The following is an 18,226-nucleotide window of genomic DNA, read 5'->3' as shown; positions in this document are numbered from 1 at the left end:
TCAACCTCGGTGTTACTCCTGTGGTGTTTGTTTGCCCATTAGGAAAGTCTTTCTTCTCTGTTCTTCTTATACAGTTGATATTTCGGTGCTGCCAGTTGTGATTTCTTGTTGTTTGGGTGTTGCATCTGCTGTCGATTCTGTTTAAGTGTTTTATTGGCTTTGCTTGTTGTTAAAAGTTTATTTTCTTGTGTTTAGGATGGCCGTTGAACAAAAGAATTTGGCTATGCCTAGTGTTATCCCCATTCTGTCTAAAATCACTGAACAAAAACTAAACGGAACTAATTATTTAGACTGGAGTAAGACTGTCTGTTTGTATTTACGGAGTATCTCTAAGGACAACCATCTGACTAAGGACCCTCCTACTTAAGAGACTCGCACTGAATGGCTAAGGGTTGACGCTCAATTGTTTTTGCAAATCCGTAATTCTATTGAGAATGAGTACTTCGGTCATGTCTTTCACTGTGAGTTTGTAAAAGAACTAATGGAATATTTGGCTTTTCTGTTCTCTGGTAAAGAAAATATTTCCCGTATTTTTTATGTCTGCAAGACATTCTATCAGGCTGAACAACAGGATTAGTCTCTTCAGACCTATTTCATGAATTTCAAACGCACTTATGAGGAATTGAACGCCTTGTTACCTTTCAGTATTGATATCAAAGTTCAACAGACTCAACGTGAACAGATGGCTATTATGAGTTTTCTGGCTGGCCTTAATCCTCAATTTGATGGTGCTAAGTCACAGATTCTGTCTAATCCTGAGATTACCTCTTTAAAAGAGGTCTTTACTAGGGTCCTTTGTATAGATACTAGTTCCCATAGCTCACCTGTACAACGACCTAGTGCACTTGTCAATCAGAATAGTGGAGCAACTGGCCGGTCTTGTTCTCAGAATAGTAGCAGAGGTGGTAGTAATAGTGGTCGGAATGCTGGAACTCAGGCCACAGGGGGAGTAGTTTGTTACCATTGTCATGAACCATGTCACACTAAAAGGACTTGCCAGAAATTGCTAAAGAAAAACCAGGAGTCTTCTGGGTCTCAGTCAGCTCATATTGTAACTACGAGTGGTGCTCCTCATCCATCGTCAGATCAAACCATTACAATTTCTGCAGATGAGTATGCGAAATTTACCCAATATCAAGAGGCATTAAAGAACTCTCAGTCCATCACTGCCCTTGCCGAGTCAAGTAAAACCAATACAAGTCTTCTTTCTTCTTCCTCTCACTGGGTCATTGATTTTGATGCAACAGATCATATGACAGGTAATCTTAGTATCTTTTCCACTTTCCAATCACACTTTTCCTTTTTCAGTCACCTTAGCAGATGGTTCTATTTCTTTTATCCTTGGTTCTGGCACTATCAATCCCACACCAATACTTTATTTGTCATCCGTATTGAGTTTACCAAAATTTTCTTTTAATTTGGTATCTGTTAGCAAACTCACTTGTACTCTTAACTGTTGTATCTCATTCTTTCCTGACCATTGTCTGTTTCAGGATCTTATGACGAAGAGGATTATTGGTAAAGAACGAGAATCAGGAGGTCTATATACTTTGGATACCTAGGAACCCCGGACCATTGCCTGTTCCAGTACTTTATCTCCTTTTGAAGCTCATTGTCAGTTGGGGCATCCATCTTTACCTTTGTTAAAGAAGTTATGTTCTCAGTTTCATGATGTATCTTCTTTAGATTGTGAGTCTTGTCAGTTTGCAAAACATCATCGTCTATCGTCTGTTTCTCGAGTTAATAAAAGGGCTAGTCATGCTTTTGAGTTAGTACATTCAGATGTTTGGGGACCTTGTCCCATTATGTCTAAGATTGGATTTCAATATTTTGTTACCTTTGTGGACGATTTTTCTCATATGACTTGGCTTTATTTAATGAAATCTCGTTCTAAGTTACTTTCACATTTTAAAACCTTTTGTGCTGAAATAAAAACCCAGTTTGATGTGTCTGTACAAACATTGCGAAGTGATAATGCCAAAGAATATTTCTCTGATTCCTTTCAGACTTACATGGCTCAAAATGGAATTCCCCATCAATCTTATTGTGTTGATACTCCATCTCAAAATGGAGTGGCTAAGAGAAAAAATAGACATCTTCTTGAAACTGCCAGGGCTCTTTTATTTCAAACACATGTTCCTAAACAGTTTTGGGTTGATGCTGTTTCTACAGCGTGTTTTTTGATTAATCGCATGCCCTCCACTGTTCTAAATGATCAAATTCCTTATAAGATTTTGTTTCCTAATAAATCTGTGTTTCTTGTTGAACCTCGTACCTTTGGATGTTCTTGTTTTGTTCGTGATGTTCGTCCGCAGGTTTCCAAATTGGACCCCAAGTCATTAAAATGTGTCTTCCTGGGATACTCTCGTCTCCAAAAAGGGTATAGGTGTTTTTCTCCTCTCTTGAACAGGTATCTTGTGTCAGTCGATGTTACATTCCATGAACATCTTCCTTTCTTTACTGCTCCATCTACACCTGTGTCCACAAGAGGATGATGATCTACTAGTGTATCATGTCACCGGTCCAGACGCTAGTGTTGTTCCAATACCCCCACCACCACCTTCTCAACCAAAACCACCTATTACTCAAGTCTATTCTCGACGACCTAATCCTCCTATGACAAGTCCGACATCGGTCTCTTCTTCGTCATTGGATCCAATGCCTAGAGATATTGATCTACCTATTGCTCTTCGGAAAGGTAAACACTAGTGTACTTATCCAATTTCCTCTTATGTTACCTATGATCGTTTGTCCTTTACTTCTTGTTCGTTTGTTGCCTCTCTTGATCCTGTAGGGGTTCCCAAATCTGTTCACCAGGCCTTATCCCATCCTGGGTGGCATGATGCCATGCTTAAGGAAATGAATGCCTTGACTGAGAATGGTACTTGGGATCTGGTCGATTTACCTGCTGGTAAGAAAGCGGTTGGATGCAAGTGGGTCTTTGCAGTCAAATTTAATTCTGATGGATCAGTGACTCGCCTAAAGGCTCGCCTGGTGGCCAAAGGCTATGCACAAACATATGGAGTGGACTGTTGTGATACTTTCTCCTCTGTGGAAAAATTGACTTCAGTTCAATTATTTATTTCTCTAGCAGATACATATGATTGGCCACTTTACTAGCTTGATATTAAAAATGCTTTCCTGCATTGCGTTCTTCAGGAGGAGGTTTATATGGAGCAATCACCTGGGTTTGTTGCTCAGGGGGAGTCTGGAAAAGTTTGTTGTCTTCGAAAATCGCTGTATGGACTAAAACAGAGTCATCGAGCTTGGTTTGGAAAATTCAGTCAGGCAGTAGAGAGGTTTGGGATGAGGAAGAGCAAATCTGACCATACTGCTTTCTATAAGCAGTCCACATTTGGCATCATTCTACTTGTTGTATATGTAGATGATATTGTTATCACTAGGAGTGACACGAAGGGAATCTCATCCTTGAAATCCTTCTTGCAGAGCCAATTCAATACTAAAGATTTGGGGCACCTAAAATACTTCTTGGGGATTGAGGTGGCAAGGAGTAAAAGAGGCATTTTCCTGTCTCAGAGGAAGTATGTTTTGGACCCATTAACAGAAACCGGGAAACTGGGAGCCAAACCATGTAGTAATCCAATGCTTCCTAACCAGCAATTCACAAAGGATGGAGATGCTTTTGATGATCCTGAACGATATAGAAGATTAGTTGGAAAGTTGAACTATCTCACAGTGACTCGTTCTGACATTTCTTACTCAGCTAGTATTGTAAGTCAATTTATGTCCTCTTGTACAGTGCATCATTGGGCAGCCTTAGAACAAATCTTGTGTTACTTGAAAGGAGCTCCTAGACGAGGGATACTGTATCAGAATCATGGTCACAGTAATATTGAGTGTTTTTCTGATGCGGACTAGGCAAGTTCCAAGATTGATCGAAGGTCCACTACTGGCTATTGTGTTTTGGTTGGTGGTAATCTGGTTTCATGGAAGAGTAAGAAGCAAAATGTGGTTTCGCGATCTAGTGCAGAATCTGAGTATAGAGCAATGGCACAAGCTTCGTGTGAGGTTATGTGGGTTTCTCAACTCTTAATTGAGGTCGGTCTTAAAGTCTCGGTTCCAACGAAGCTATGGTGCGATAATCAAGTTGCAATTCATATTGCTTCGAATCCAGTTTTTCATGAACGAACTAAAACATATTGAGATAGACTGTCATTTCGTTCATGAGAAAATTCAACAAAACTTGATCTCTACAGCATATGTGAAGACTAGAGAACAGTTAGGAGATATCTTTACAAAAGCTCTTAATAGAGCTCGGGTTTCTTATATTTGTAACAAGCTGGGCATGATTGACATGTATGCTCCATCTTGAGGGGGAGTGTTACAAGATTATAGGTTGTAGTTATAGGCTGTAAATATGTAGTATTAGCCCAATTAGGAATAGCTTGATTATAGGAATTATTCTTTCTTTGATTTTCTTCCTATTTTAGTATCTACAAGGCTGTATGACTTTCTTCCTTTTTAGTATCTGCAAGGCTGTATGATTTTCTTCCTTTTTTAGTATCTACAAGGCTGTATATATATGTACTATTTTCTCAATTGAAAGATATCAATTTCTTCCAATTCTTGTTCTATCAGAAAGGCCATAAAGACTCTTAAGCCAGCATACCAAGTGAGGATTAGAGGAATAACTAGGAGGTGGTTTCATGTAAATTGTCTCCTTAGGATGCCCATGAAGAAAAGCATTCTTAACTATGTACCACCCAGGCACCCAGTTAAGAAAAGCATTCTTAACTGGTGGTACTAGTTTTTGGAAAATCGGTAACCAAAGCCAATCGGTTAACTGGTTGATTAGTTCAGTTAACCGCCGGTTCGGATCATTGGTTTTTTGGTTTTTTTATTTTCACAATATTATATATAATAAATATAAAATATTATATTAAAAATAATAAATAATATATTATATATTACAAAATATATATTTATAATATATAATACATATATATATATTCATTTATAATATATAGGTACTATAAAATATACACAAAAAATATATATAATATACATAAATATGTATATAGCATAAATAAATATATGTATATCAGCCAGTTCAGTTAACTGTTGGTTGTTTATATTGGTTCACTGAAACCAAACCAGTACCTTTTGGTTTTTCCAAAATTCCAAACCAATTGGTTTGGTTAACCGGAATTTTCGGTTCGGTGTTCCGTTTTCGGTTTTTCTTGTTCACTCCTAGCTAAAAGCAATCTAACCATAGTCATTTTTATAACAAGGGGCAAGTGGACCTTGTATCTATCAAGACTGCCGTCAAACTTAAGCTTGACTGAATATGCCCAACGACTGCCAATAGTTGAGTCATCAGGGGGAGTAAGAATGACTATGGTTAGATTGCTTTTAGCTAGGAGTGAATATGCCCAACGACTGCCAATAGTTGAGTCATCAGGGGGAGTAAGAAGTTCCCATGTGTGGAGAATTTATGTCTTGATGCAAGTATTACTATAGTCCCTGTTGTACATTATTGTTTTATTCTTTGTTTCTTTTCTTTCAGCCCTATATGGATATTCTTGTAAATGTACGTATCTTTAATATATAAAGGAGACACTTTGAGGGTGGGGGTCAATTCATTATATTGACACCCTTGAAACTGTGTTCTCACTCTATTCGAACTGGTAGAATAACATGGTATCAGAGTAGATTAGTTGATTCAGTTTGAAAACTGGGATTTGGAAGGGTTGCTCAAGGAAATTCCAATCTATCTTCAATAACTGGTTTGAGATCTTTTCTGAAGGCCGTTTCGATCAGCCTAAGGAGTTACAGTTTTCTGGAAAAGACTCCTAAACGTTGGTAATTTCTTGTTTTCTCCCAGTCGACTGATCTGATCAGTCTCAGGCTCCAGAGTTTGTGTCGCCATAGCCCTCTCTTGATGCTAGAGTGATCTGATTGAAGTCCCGACCTGTTTTTAGAAAGGTTTTTATCCTTTCTTAAGATTGACAAGCCCTCTCTTGATGCTAGAGTGATCTGACTGAAGTCTCAATCCTTTACATCTCTACATACTATTCATGGAAAAACCACATAGGATAACAGGAACACCAAAAAGAAAAACTGAGATTTAGGGAGATCAAGATAACAAGGCTGTTGATAGAAATCCAAAAGCACTAAACAAGAAATGAAAGAAGGCTGATCAAGAACAATGAATAAGAATTGTAGAAGAAAAAGGGGGACTGATACATTTAATTTACAGATCCAAAGTTAGAATCATCATCATCAAAATCTTCTTGTTGCTTTGATATCATCTTGTTTTGAGCGAGGTGAGAGAAGTGAAAGAAGAAAGGAGAGCGATGGTAGAGAGAAGAGGAAACTTACAGCTACAAACCTTATGCCCATCATGTCTGTCTCTACTCTCTAATGAGAGAGATTCTTTATATAATATTAAAAGTATCCAGAATTACAAAAAAATAATAATTGATCTGATATTACATTAAAGTCCCCAACTATTAACTTTTTCTTCCTAAAAACAATTGCATTCCTCATACAAACTGAATACTGGTATTTAGCATTCATTTCTACAAGCTTAGCTGAGATCAAAGTTTTTATCCATATTTAACAGTTGTTTATAGTTGTATAAAAAAAAAAAAATCATATAGTTCCCATTTGCAAGTTAATTTGCTATTTGAGTCTGTAGGTTGTATAAGATCTTAAAAGCTTTATTTTGTTGTTCTGCTTTGCAGGTTACTGTGCTTACTGTATATGTATTCCTGTATGGGCGTTTATATATGGTACTCAGTGGTTTGGAAAAGAATATTCTTTTGAATCCAACTGTCCAGCAAAGTAAATCTCTTGAAGCTGCATTGGCTACGCAGTCTGTCTTCCAGCTTGGCCTGCTGCTGGTGCTGCCCATGGTGATGGAAATTGGCCTAGAAAGAGGGTTCCGAACTGCATTGGGTGATTTTATAATTATGCAGCTTCAGCTGGCCTCTGTGTTCTTTACCTTCCAGCTTGGAACAAAAGCACACTATTATGGGAGGACACTACTGCATGGAGGTTCAAAATATAGAGCTACTGGTCGCGGGTTTGTTGTCTTTCATGCCAAGTTTGCTGATAACTATAGGCTATATTCTCGTAGTCACTTTGTAAAGGGGTTGGAACTGACGATTTTGCTGGTAGTGTATGAAGTCTATGGGAAGTCATATCGTATTTCAAGTCAATACTGGTTTGTTACTTACTCCATTTGGTTCTTGGTTGCCTCATGGTTATTTGCTCCTTTTGTTTTCAATCCTTCTGGGTTTGAGTGGCAAAAGACTGTAGATGACTGGACTGACTGGAAAAGGTGGATGGGCAATCGTGGTGGTATTGGGATCCCACAAGATAGAAGTTGGGAATCCTGGTGGGATGGAGAGCAGGATCATTTAAAACACACAGATATCCGTGGGCGAGTGCTTGAAATACTACTGGCATTTCGGTTTTTGATCTACCAATATGGCATTGTCTACCATCTTAATATATCCCATCGTAGCCAGAGTCTTTTGGTATGGTTCTTTTCTGCAATGATGCATGTGCTCTTAGAATACTATGGCCATATAATGCCTAACAGCATTCTTTTTTATATTTAACCTTTCTATTAGGTGTATGGACTTTCTTGGTTGGTAATGGTTACTGTTCTGGTGGTTTTAAAGGTAAGCATACAAGTCTTACATGAAGTTCTTGTGTTTTTATTTTTTATTTTTTGAAATTTAACTTGATTTTACAGCCTGGGCTGTTTGAGAGTTTTCTGTGCATTACACCTTACCATGGGTACGGGGTAGAAGAGTTTAGTATCAAAGACACACAAGGAACTGAATGGGTTGACATGTTACGTGCAGGAAGCTCCGAAACATCTAAGACGTTTTTTTTTTCCAAACAGCCTACCTTTTCTCTGAAATATCAGGGTAGAAGGCTATCTATGGTTTAAAAAAATGTTTGTAAACAGTACAATGTCTCTTAGTTTCTAAACTTATTTTATATTTAAATCTTTAGAGTTTTCTTTAGTATAACATGTTTTACATAGCGGAATAATGTCTCCCTTGGAGCCTATATCTTCTCAATGGTTACCATGGAGAGAGCTGGAAAGAATCTGCTACCAGGGATGAGGTTCTTTTTATCCTTTAAACCTCTCTATTAGGTGCTTGGACTTTCCTGATTGGTGATGGTAACTGTTCTGGTGGTTTTGAAAGTAAGCATATAAGTCTCACATCAACTGCTTTCTTTTCATTGGAAATTTAACATGATTTTATAGTTTGTTCTCATGTTATAGTGTCAGACTTGACCCCCAAATATCAGGGTACAAGGTTATCTGTGGTTAAAATTAGTGTTTGTGAACAGTGTAATGCCCCTAGTTTATAGACTTTTATTCATATTTACATATTTAAAGTTTTATTTAGTATAACATGTTTGGCATAGCTGAATAGTGTTCCCCATGGAGCTGTCAGAGTCTGATCCAAGTCTGTAAAATCAGAGGAAGAAAAAGACAGCAACAGATTTGTGTGTCGAATAGACTGATCGACACCCTAAGAAAAGATATTTATATTAATCTGTAAAAGGACCACAAAGTCCTTAGTGTACAAGAAAAAATAAAATACAACAAGTAAAATTACAAAAATAGCCTCCTTAGCTAACTCTCTTTATCTCTACAGGAGCCTATATCTTCTCAACAGCACCATGGAGAGATCCTGGAAAGATCTGGCACCAGGGACATGGTTTTACTTGCCTATAGTTCCACATTCACATGCTCTACAAGTTTAGGCATAGGATAGTTGAACTAGAAGGAATCAGCTTGGTCTGCTTCTTAGTGTCATAAGATTTGGACCGAAGCAGATGATCAGACCCTAAAAACCAGGAATCAGTGACCTTTCCAGGTTCTAGTTAAATAACAGCTTTCACAAGTTGAATGGGCTAACCACCAGGTTAATTGGTAAACATGTGGCCCGTTGAGCATTCCAGTTTTTAGCCCAGTCCAAGTCTTAAAAAATTGGTTTCAAACCCTCCACCTAAGTGCATGGGTGAACATAATTTGACCACATGAATAGAGAAAATGAGTGGGATGGGTGGGTACAACTAATGGAAGTGAACATACTCTGGTGTGATGATTTTGTGTTTTACTTTTATCCCTTCTGATAATTTCTTTTTCTCATCAGATGGTATCAATGGGTAGACGAAGATTTGGTACCGACTTTCAGCTCATGTTCAGAATCCTCAAGTTGCTTCTCTTCCTTGGCTTCGTGTCTGTCATGACCGTCTTATTTGTAGTCTGTAGCCTCACAATTTCTGATGTATTTGCTGGAATTCTTGGATTTATGCCCACTGGGTGGTCACTTCTACTTGTAAGTGCCATTTTTCACTTTATATGCTCTCCAAGGACAAAGGAGTTATATCACAAGCTACAGTAAAAAATCGTATTACTACTTTGTAAAGCACAATGAATGACACGATGCATTGGTTTGTGCTCACAAGACTTATCTCCTTTTTGTAGTTAAAAACTCAGTATTCATAAGGGCATTTTAACTGCAAAAAGGAGGTAAGTCCTTAAAATAAGGAATGCCAAATGCAGCATTAATTAATCTGGCAGCATGTTAGCAACCTGATAAAAACCAGGGTATTAATTAGAGGAATATTCTTATTGACGTCATTTTGTCTTTTTTGTCCTTTCAAGATTGGGCAAGCATGCAGAACCTGCATGAAGGGAGTTGGTTTCTGGGATTCAATAAAGGAGCTAGCAAGAGCATACGAATATGTGATGGGGATCATAGTCTTCATGCCAATAGTCGTTTTATCATGGTTCCCATTTGTTTCAGAGTTCCAGACACGTTTACTCTTTAACCAAGCATTCAGTAGAGGTCTGCAGATATCTATGATTCTTGCAGGAAGGAAAGATGAAGCATCCACGGAGCTAAGTGACATTAATGCAGAAATCAATGATAGTCTTAGTAAGGCGGTGGCTCACAAGGAAACATCCAAATGAGATTCAATCTTATTGATGTACATTCATTTCAGTCTCCTTAGAATGGTTTCATATTCTTTGCAAGCGCAGGCGCCATCACATGTTATTTTCGGATCATTGACTCAAGGTGATCAGTATGGTTATTTTCAGATCATTGATGTTACATGGTAGCAAATGCAACTGTAATGCAGTAAACAGTAAGAGAAATTTCATGGTTGAATTTACGGGCAACACTATTTTTAGAATCCATGATATGAATATTTCCTAGACTTGTTCTTTGGCTACCTAATGCAAAGGTTATTTTAGAAAGAAATAATAATATTTAGAATGTCATCCATATTGAATGGAGTTATTGATTGTATTACGTAACTACGGACATATCTATATCTATATCTATACTACTAAGTCTTATGTTTTTGGAATTCTCTTGATTAAAATACCCTTCTTTTCAAATGATGGGAGTTGGGCCTTGATTAAAATACCCTTCTTTAGGGATACATCTTACGTGAAGCTAGTTCCTCGTACAGCAGTTGGGCCTTGGAAAGAGTTGTGGAGCATCAATGATCGATTTACCACCACGGATTCTCACATTTCTTTGGACATGCTTAAATCATTGTTTACCAAACAGTGCTAACATGATGGCAAGGCATAATCCCAATAGGGAGGGTCCGAGGCTGGCCATTGAAGAAGGAATCAAATTAATTTGGTTAGAGGGAGATGCACAATTAATTTGGACCAATCCTTAGAGATCCCTTGGCGGCTACATCATGTTTTGGCCGATTGCAGGAACCTGTTCTATTTGAATGCTTCTCCTTCATTTCCTTTACCTGTACTGTTGAAACATTCATTGCAATGAAATTGCCTACAGGCTTGTCAAAAAAAAGTCTCACATTTATGGTATTAACTCTCATTTTCCCTCATTGAATTATATATTTAAGGCATTTTTGTTTCTCATCACTAAATTTCACTAATTAAAATTAATAGTTTAATACATAACATTTTTAATAGTATAAAAACTTATATTTTTAAAATCGACCTAGAAACAAAACCATATTTTTGTCTAAGTTGTGGTAAGAAACAAGGTTCAAAGTATCGGAAATACAAGGTGTATTTATTGGAAAGACAATTTTAAGAGATGTATCGGGATATGTTTTGGAAACACATGGATACGGACAAAAAAATCAAGATACGCATAAATATGTTAGGAAATTCAAATAAATCATAAAAAGATATATTATTAATAATGCTTACAAGTTTTATATGATTGTAAATAAGTCATTTAAATGTAAAAAATCATAATTTAATGTTTATATAAAATGTGACATATCGAGATATAATTAGTAACTAATGAAAAAATGATGGAATAGCTAAAATGTGAAAAAAAAAAACAAAAAAAAAAACTAAAATGTGAATGTATATACATCAATTTTCAAATAACCAAAATAATTATCTTAATATTTATTAGTATATAAATTTTAATAATTAACTTCAGCATTTATTAATAAGCACCACTAAGAAAAGGGAAAATTGATTTAAAACTAGTGACTAGGGTTCATATCTTGTTATTGTTAGTATTTGTAGTTTTTATAGTAAGAAAACGAAATTAATGAGAGAATCATTAATTAATAGAACTAATGAGAGAATTATAGTTAGGTGCTAAAATTCAAATTTAAATTTAAACTTGCCTTAAATATAGGAGTAATTAATTAATTAATGAACAAGTTAGACTTAAATATAGGAGTAATAAATGACATTAATGAGAGAGATTTGGTATTAAATATAATTAATGAAACTAATGGAACAAGGGGAACCGAAACGATTCGGTTTGTATTGGAACAATGATTTTTTCACGTTCCGTGTATCGGTTTCTTATCGAAACGATACATATTGGCTAGTACGACCCGATATGTTGTGATATTTTAAACCTTGGTAAGAAATGCAACAATTTTGGACCAAATGGGCTAACCCATGAAATCATAATTAAAAAATAAAAATTTTAAAAATAAATAAAGTGCAAAAGTATAAAATATGAAGAAAATTTGGAGAAAACATTGGGCACATCTATGATAAAAAAAAGAAAAAAAAATTATTAATGATAGAAATGGAAAATAAAATTTAAAACCAATTAGAAGTAAAACCCTTTTCCAATTTTATCTTATTAGGTCTCGTATATAAGGTATTAACTTCCACTCTCTCATTAAATCCTAAGGTATACCTATTTCTTATCATTAAATTCTACTAATTAATTCTATAACATTATTTTTTATAGTATAAAACTCAATATTTTGAAAAGTAACTTAAAAACCCCTTTTCTTCCTAGTGGTAGATAAACAACTTATAAGCAAGTTAATCATTTGAGTCAAATGGGCTAATCAATAGTACCATAAATTACAAAACAAAAAATAAAAAATCTATAGATAAAATATAAAATATAAAAAATAAATTTTTTTTTGTACCTCTAATATTATATATTCATCATACTAAACAAAAATAAATATGATATGTAAAATATACTTGATAGAAATGAAATATAAAATTTAAAATCAACCAAGAAAGGAAATGATGTCAAGGTCAAATAATAAAATTTTCAAAAATAGAAAATACAAAGAATCAAAACAAGACAAAAAAAATATAGAAAATTATGTATATGATGCATGAGCGGCTGTAATCAAGTAGGAATGGCAACAGGTGGGGCGAGGCAGGGTTGGAGAGCCACTCCCCATCCCCATCCCCCTATCTACAACGGGGAAAGGGAATTCCTAGAGGTGTAAGGGTTGGCATGGCACGACCGATTATATAAATTATAATTATATAATAATATTCGTTGACCGGTTCTTGGAGATCTCCAGAGGATTAGCAGCTGTTTGAAGAAGTATCACAGTTGTAGCAAGTTGGTGATCAGGAAGAATCAGAGAAGGCTAGGGTTCGAGTAACCTTGGTAGGCAGCGAACTGCATTCTACTGTAAGTTTTTACTTTCTAAGAGAAGTAACATCAGAAAAGATAGGTTGGACCTATCCAGTAAGGGTGGCCGAACTACTCTAGGGTTTTATCTCTCTATTCTCTAGGGTTTCTCTAGGGTTTTGTCCTATCCTTACGGCAAACCCTAGTATTAGGCCGAAACTTGTGATCTTATTCCTGCGGCAAACCCCAGAATTCTCCTCAACATTGATCAGTTTTAGGGTTTCATATTAACCCTAATACAAACCTTATCCGTAAGGCTCTTAGGACTGATTAAAACCTCGAATTTGCTTCAGCATATCAGATTGCTCTTCAAACTGTGTTTCAGTCTTTTTTTGGGGTTTCAAACACTTTTGAAGGGGTGAAAACAGTTCGACTGTTGCTGTTGTGTGTGGTTATTGATTTCAGATCAGTCTTATATATATTTCATGCACATCTATCGTGAGTACAGATTGGTTCTCTACTGATTTTGTGACTGTTGTTGGGATTTCTAGTGCTGGTTTTGACTTAGTAACCCTAATATTTGATACTTCTGGTTCTTGACTGAAATGGAGCTTAAGAATCAGGCAGAAGGCAGTTTTGGGAACAGCAGTTATGGTGGTGGTTTTGAGACAGGTTTTCAGATTACAACCGTAAAGTTTGATGGATCAAACTACTTGGAATGGGCCCAATCAGCCATGATGGCTATTGGGGGAAGGGGCAAAGTAGGGTATCTCTTGGGAGATGTAGCAGAACCTTCCAAGGGAGACCCTACGTATACCAAGTGGGTCCAAGAAAACTACTTGGTTATGACATGGCTCTGTAATTCAATGCAGCCCCATATCAGCCGAAATTACTTATGGGCAAAGACAGCTAAGGAGATATGGAATGTGATGAAAGAGACTTACTCCCAACCCCTTAATGTTGCCAGAGCATATGAGTTGAAATGTGAGGTGAATGCCCTTAAACAAGGAGAGAAACCGGTGTCGGTCTATTTCACTAACTTGCAGTCCCTGTGGCATGAGATTGATCACTTAGAGACTCTTGAGTGGGAGAGTCCCAAAGATGCTCAGATACATAGAAAACACATTGAGACAAACAGAGTGTTTGAGTTTCTGGCAGGACTGAATTCAGAATATGATATTGTGAGGCAACAGATCTTGACCAGAGATAGTGTGACCCTCTCTCAGGCATACTCCTTAGTGCACAGTGAAGAGACCAGGAGGAAAGTCATGATGCAACCTCAGCCGCTTACACCTGCCTTGGTAGCTGTCAAACCCAAAACAGAGGGAGATTCAGAGAGGGACAGAAAGAAGGAAGATAAATAGGATGTGGTGTGTGAGCATTGCAAGAAACCTAAACACACAAAAGAAACATGTTGGAAGCTGCATCCACATTTGGTCCCAGCAAAGTTGAGAAATAAAAGGAGTAATGCTCATGTGGCTACGACTACTGATTCAGCATCCTCATCTGGCACGAGAGGCACACCATTAGAGACCTTAGCTGCAGTTTGGGCAGCTCTAATACAATTGGAAAAGGAAGTTGGCAGTTCAGCTCAGTTACCGCAGTCATCATCAGCTCCAGCTACATCGGCCTTTGCACACTCAGGTACTCGAGCCTCAACCTACCATGCCTCCGCTCCAGGTACTACTGAACCGTGTTGGGTAATAGATTCAGGTGCATCTGACCATATGACCAGCTTGCCCTCTCTGTTTACTACTTATCACTTATCTTCTAGTAGGGATAAAGTATTTATAGCTTATGGCTCTCTTGTCCCTATTTCTGGCAAGGGTGACATCAAACTGTCAGATACTATATCCTTGTCCTCTGTCTTGCATGTTCCTAAACTGGATACTAACCTCCTTTCCGTCAGTAACATTACCAAACATTTGAACTGCTCAGTAACTTTCTTTCCTGACCGATGTGTTTTTCAGGACATGGAGACGAAGAAGGTGATTGGGACTGGCTATGAGACGAATGGGATCTATCTGCTCGGGGAGAGTTCTCGTCGGGAAGAGTCAGTGGATAAGAAGTTACTGGTTTCTCAAGTTGTGAGTCCGGTTGTGTTGTGGCATAACCGATTGGGTCATTTATCTTTTCGGTCCTTGAAGAGTCTGTTTCCTACTTTGTTTGAGTCTATTGAGTTATCTCAGTTGAAGTGTGAAAGTTGTGAGTTGGCTAAACATTGTAGAAACTCTTATTCATTGAGTAATAAAAGGAGTAATAGTTCTTTTGATATTGTGCATACTGATGTTTGGGGGCCATATCACATTCCTTCTATGGGGGGGTACAGGTATTTTTTACTATTTGTTGATGACCACACCCGTTTTTCATGGGTTTACCTTATGCGATCACGAGATGAGGTGCCTGTCCTGACCCAAAACTTCCACCAAATGATCCTAACACAATTTTATGCCAGGATAAAAGTACTTAGATCTGATAATGTAAAGGAATACTTTGCTAAGCCATTGGCATCGTACCTCCTTAATCATGGGGTTATCCACCAGAGCACGTGTCCTCGTACGCCTCAGCAGAATGGGGTTGCAGAGAGGAAGAATAGGCACATCTTGGAGGTGGCTAGAAGTATTATGTTTACCTCCAATGTCCCTATTCGCTTCTGGGGTGATGCTATCCTTACGGCGGTATATCTTATTAATCGGATTCCTTCTCGGGTTCTTGATATGAAACCTCATTTTTCCCTTCTATACCCCAATGAGGAGTTGTTCACTATTCCCCTCAAGACATTTGGTTCTACCTGTTTTATTCAGCTTCTTGGTCCCAATCACTCCAAGTTTCAACCCAAGGCCTCCAAATGCATCTTTCTTGGTTATGCACAAACTCAAAAGGGTTATTGTTGTTATGATCCTGTCTCAGGGAAGAAGTTTGTATCCATGGATGTCACTTTCTTTGAGGAGACACCCTACTATTCTCGGGTCTCTCCTCAAGGGGAGAGTAGCGAGCGTGGAGATTTGGGTCTTTTTCTTCAGGGGGAGGACTGCAGTGAGGACAAGGTTAATACCTTTGGGGCTGTTCCCTTACCTATTCCAGTTGATGATGAGGGTTGTAGTAGCGAGGGTGGCCAAAGGGATCGGGAGTTGAGAGTCTATCATAGGCGATGCAGGCAGATTGATCTTGGTCATCAGCAGTCCCAGCCAGCTACAATCTCTTCTACGGCTCCAAGTCCAGATATTACAGTCCCAGGGCCCATAGAGACTCCTTCCATTGTTGCTACCTCACCCTCTGCAAATGACCTTGATCTTCCCATTGCCCTCCGTAAAGGAAAACGGCATTGCACCACATCTACAGCCCACTGCATCTCCCAGTTTTTGTCCTATGATCGCCTATCTCCCTCCTACAGGTCCTATCTCACCTCTGTTGCTGATGTCCCTGTTCTGAGAACAGTGCAAGAAGCCCTATCAGTCCCGGAGTGGAGAGGTGCAATGCAAGTTGAAATGGATGCCCTGTTGAAAAATAATACATGGGAGCTAGTTGACTTGCACAAAGGAAAGAAACCAGTTGGATGCAGGTGGGTATTTACTGTGAAGCATAATGCGGATGGTTCCATTGAGAGGTACAAAGCTCGGCTAGTTGCAAAGGGGTTCACTCAAACTTATGGTATAGATTACTTGGAGACATTTGCCCCGGTAGCCAAGATGACCACCATTCGAGTTCTATTATCTCTTGCAGCAAGCTACACTTGGCCTTTGTACCAAATGGATGTTAAGAATGCTTTCCTGAATGGGGACTTGCAGGAAGAGGTCTACATGCAGTTGCCTCCTGGATTCTATGATACAGAGGCAGGTAAGAAAGTTTGTCGGCTCAATAAGGCTTTGTATGGTTTGAAGCAGTCACCTAGAGCTTGGTTCGACAGATTCAGACTAACCCTTGGGAAGTTTGGTTATGTACAGGCCCAGTCAGATCATACATTATTCATCAAGAGGGTGGAGTCGTCACTGACACTACTTGAAGTTTATGTTGATGATATTGTGGTCACAGGAAACGACAACCATGAGATTGAGTCCCTCAAACAGCTTCTTCATTAAGAGTTTGAGGTGAAAGATCTGGGTACACTACGGTATTTTTTGGGTATTGAGGTTGCTAGATCTAAGCAGGGGATCTTTGTCTCTCAGAGGAAATATGTGTTAGATCTCTTGGCTGAAACTAGAAAGCTAGGTGTCAAACCTGCATATACGCCTATTGAACAGAACCACAAGATTAATGCAGAGAGTGGGGAACTGCTTGAAGACAAAGTTATGTTCCAGCGGTTAGTGGGAAAACTCCTATATCTATGTCTTACCCGACCAGACATCAGTTATGACGTTAGTGTTATCAGTCAGTACATGCATTCTCCTAGAACCACACACATTCTAGCAGCAAAAAGAATACTAGCATATTTGAAGAGATACCCGGGTAGAGGTATATTTTCAAGAACAATGACCACATGAAGGTGGAAGTCTATACAGATGCCGATTGGGCTGGGAGTGTTGATGACAGAAGGTCTACCTCTAGATATTGTGCTCTTGTGGGAGGTAACCTGGTTTCTTGGCGGAGTAAGAAACAAAGTGTTGTCTCTCGATCCAGTGCTAAAGCTAAGTATAGGTCAATGGCTAATGGAGTGGCTGAAATTCTTTGGCTGAGATCACTACTTGAGGAGTTGGGCGTTGAGTATGAGAAGCCCCTGATGTTGTATTGTGATAATCAAGCGGCTATTAATATAGCACACAACCTAGTGCAGCATGACAGGACTAAACATATTGAAGTTGATTGACACTTTGTACGAGAGAGGGTCTCATCACAAGAAGTATGTCTCCCATACATCACCTCCAATATGCAACTGGCAGATATCCTCACTAAAGCTGTATCACGGAAGAAGCTAGAGGTAGATCTATCCAAGTTGGGAATGATAAACATTTATTCCCAACTTGAGGGGGAGTGTAGAGAACACTGAAGTGGGCCCCACAGCTACGGTCCCACTGTGTTCGTAGGGTAGAAGATATTCTAGTCTGCCTAGGGTTAGCTATTGGTCATTTAGTTGTTTCAATTGTTATTTATTTCAGTCTTTGTTTTACTCTATTTGTTATGTAAAGACTAAGGGCAAATCTGTCCTTTCCATGTAATGAGCATAACCTATAAATATTAATTAAAGTGGTGGCAGCAGAATATGATGCTTCTGCTCCTCCTTTCAACCCTTGTGTTCTACTACTTCTCCCTCTTTCTCTTCTCTCCTCTTTCTTCCTGCTTATCTTCGATCCTGAGATTCATTAGGGTTCAAGACTGATAACAGTCCTGAACTTCTAGTAAAATAAAGAAGAAAAGAGAGATAAAACAAAACAAGA

General features: G+C 38.2%; 2 protein-coding genes across 5 annotated transcripts in view; one reads left to right on the top strand and one right to left on the bottom strand.

Moving 5' to 3' along the window:
- LOC148866954 (putative callose synthase 6) overlaps positions 1–10,289 on the top strand; it is a 91,290-nt gene extending 81,001 nt beyond the window's left edge. The window contains exons 40-43 of the mRNA XM_088979600.1: positions 6,708–7,505; positions 7,602–7,652; positions 9,150–9,335; positions 9,665–10,289. Of these exons, the coding sequence (XP_088835726.1) occupies positions 6,708–7,505; positions 7,602–7,652; positions 9,150–9,335; positions 9,665–9,973 (1,344 nt within the window). The 3' untranslated portion in view covers positions 9,974–10,289. The remainder of the gene's footprint in view (positions 1–6,707; positions 7,506–7,601; positions 7,653–9,149; positions 9,336–9,664) is intronic.
- Positions 1–18,226, bottom strand: part of LOC148866953 (putative leucine-rich repeat receptor-like serine/threonine-protein kinase At3g14840) — a 77,542-nt gene that overhangs the window by 7,013 nt on the left and 52,303 nt on the right. The window contains exon 11 of one of the 4 annotated variants that reach the window (XM_088979602.1): positions 9,255–9,392. The exons of 1 other annotated variant lie outside the window; for it this stretch is intronic. The gene's annotated coding sequence lies outside the window, so the exon portion shown is untranslated. Of the gene's footprint in view, positions 1–9,254; positions 9,393–10,252; positions 10,785–18,226 lie in introns of those variants that run through there. 2 more of the 4 variants (XM_088979601.1, XM_088979603.1) reach the window with 2 other exon arrangements.

This window comes from Nelumbo lutea, chromosome 3 (genome assembly GCF_056320005.1).
Source record: "Nelumbo lutea isolate HS-2025 chromosome 3, American lotus-T2T, whole genome shotgun sequence".
NCBI classification, from domain to species: Eukaryota; Viridiplantae; Streptophyta; class Magnoliopsida; order Proteales; family Nelumbonaceae; genus Nelumbo; species Nelumbo lutea.
The sequence above is the reverse complement of the archived record's forward strand: the minus strand, read 5'-3'. Positions and strand labels throughout refer to the sequence as shown.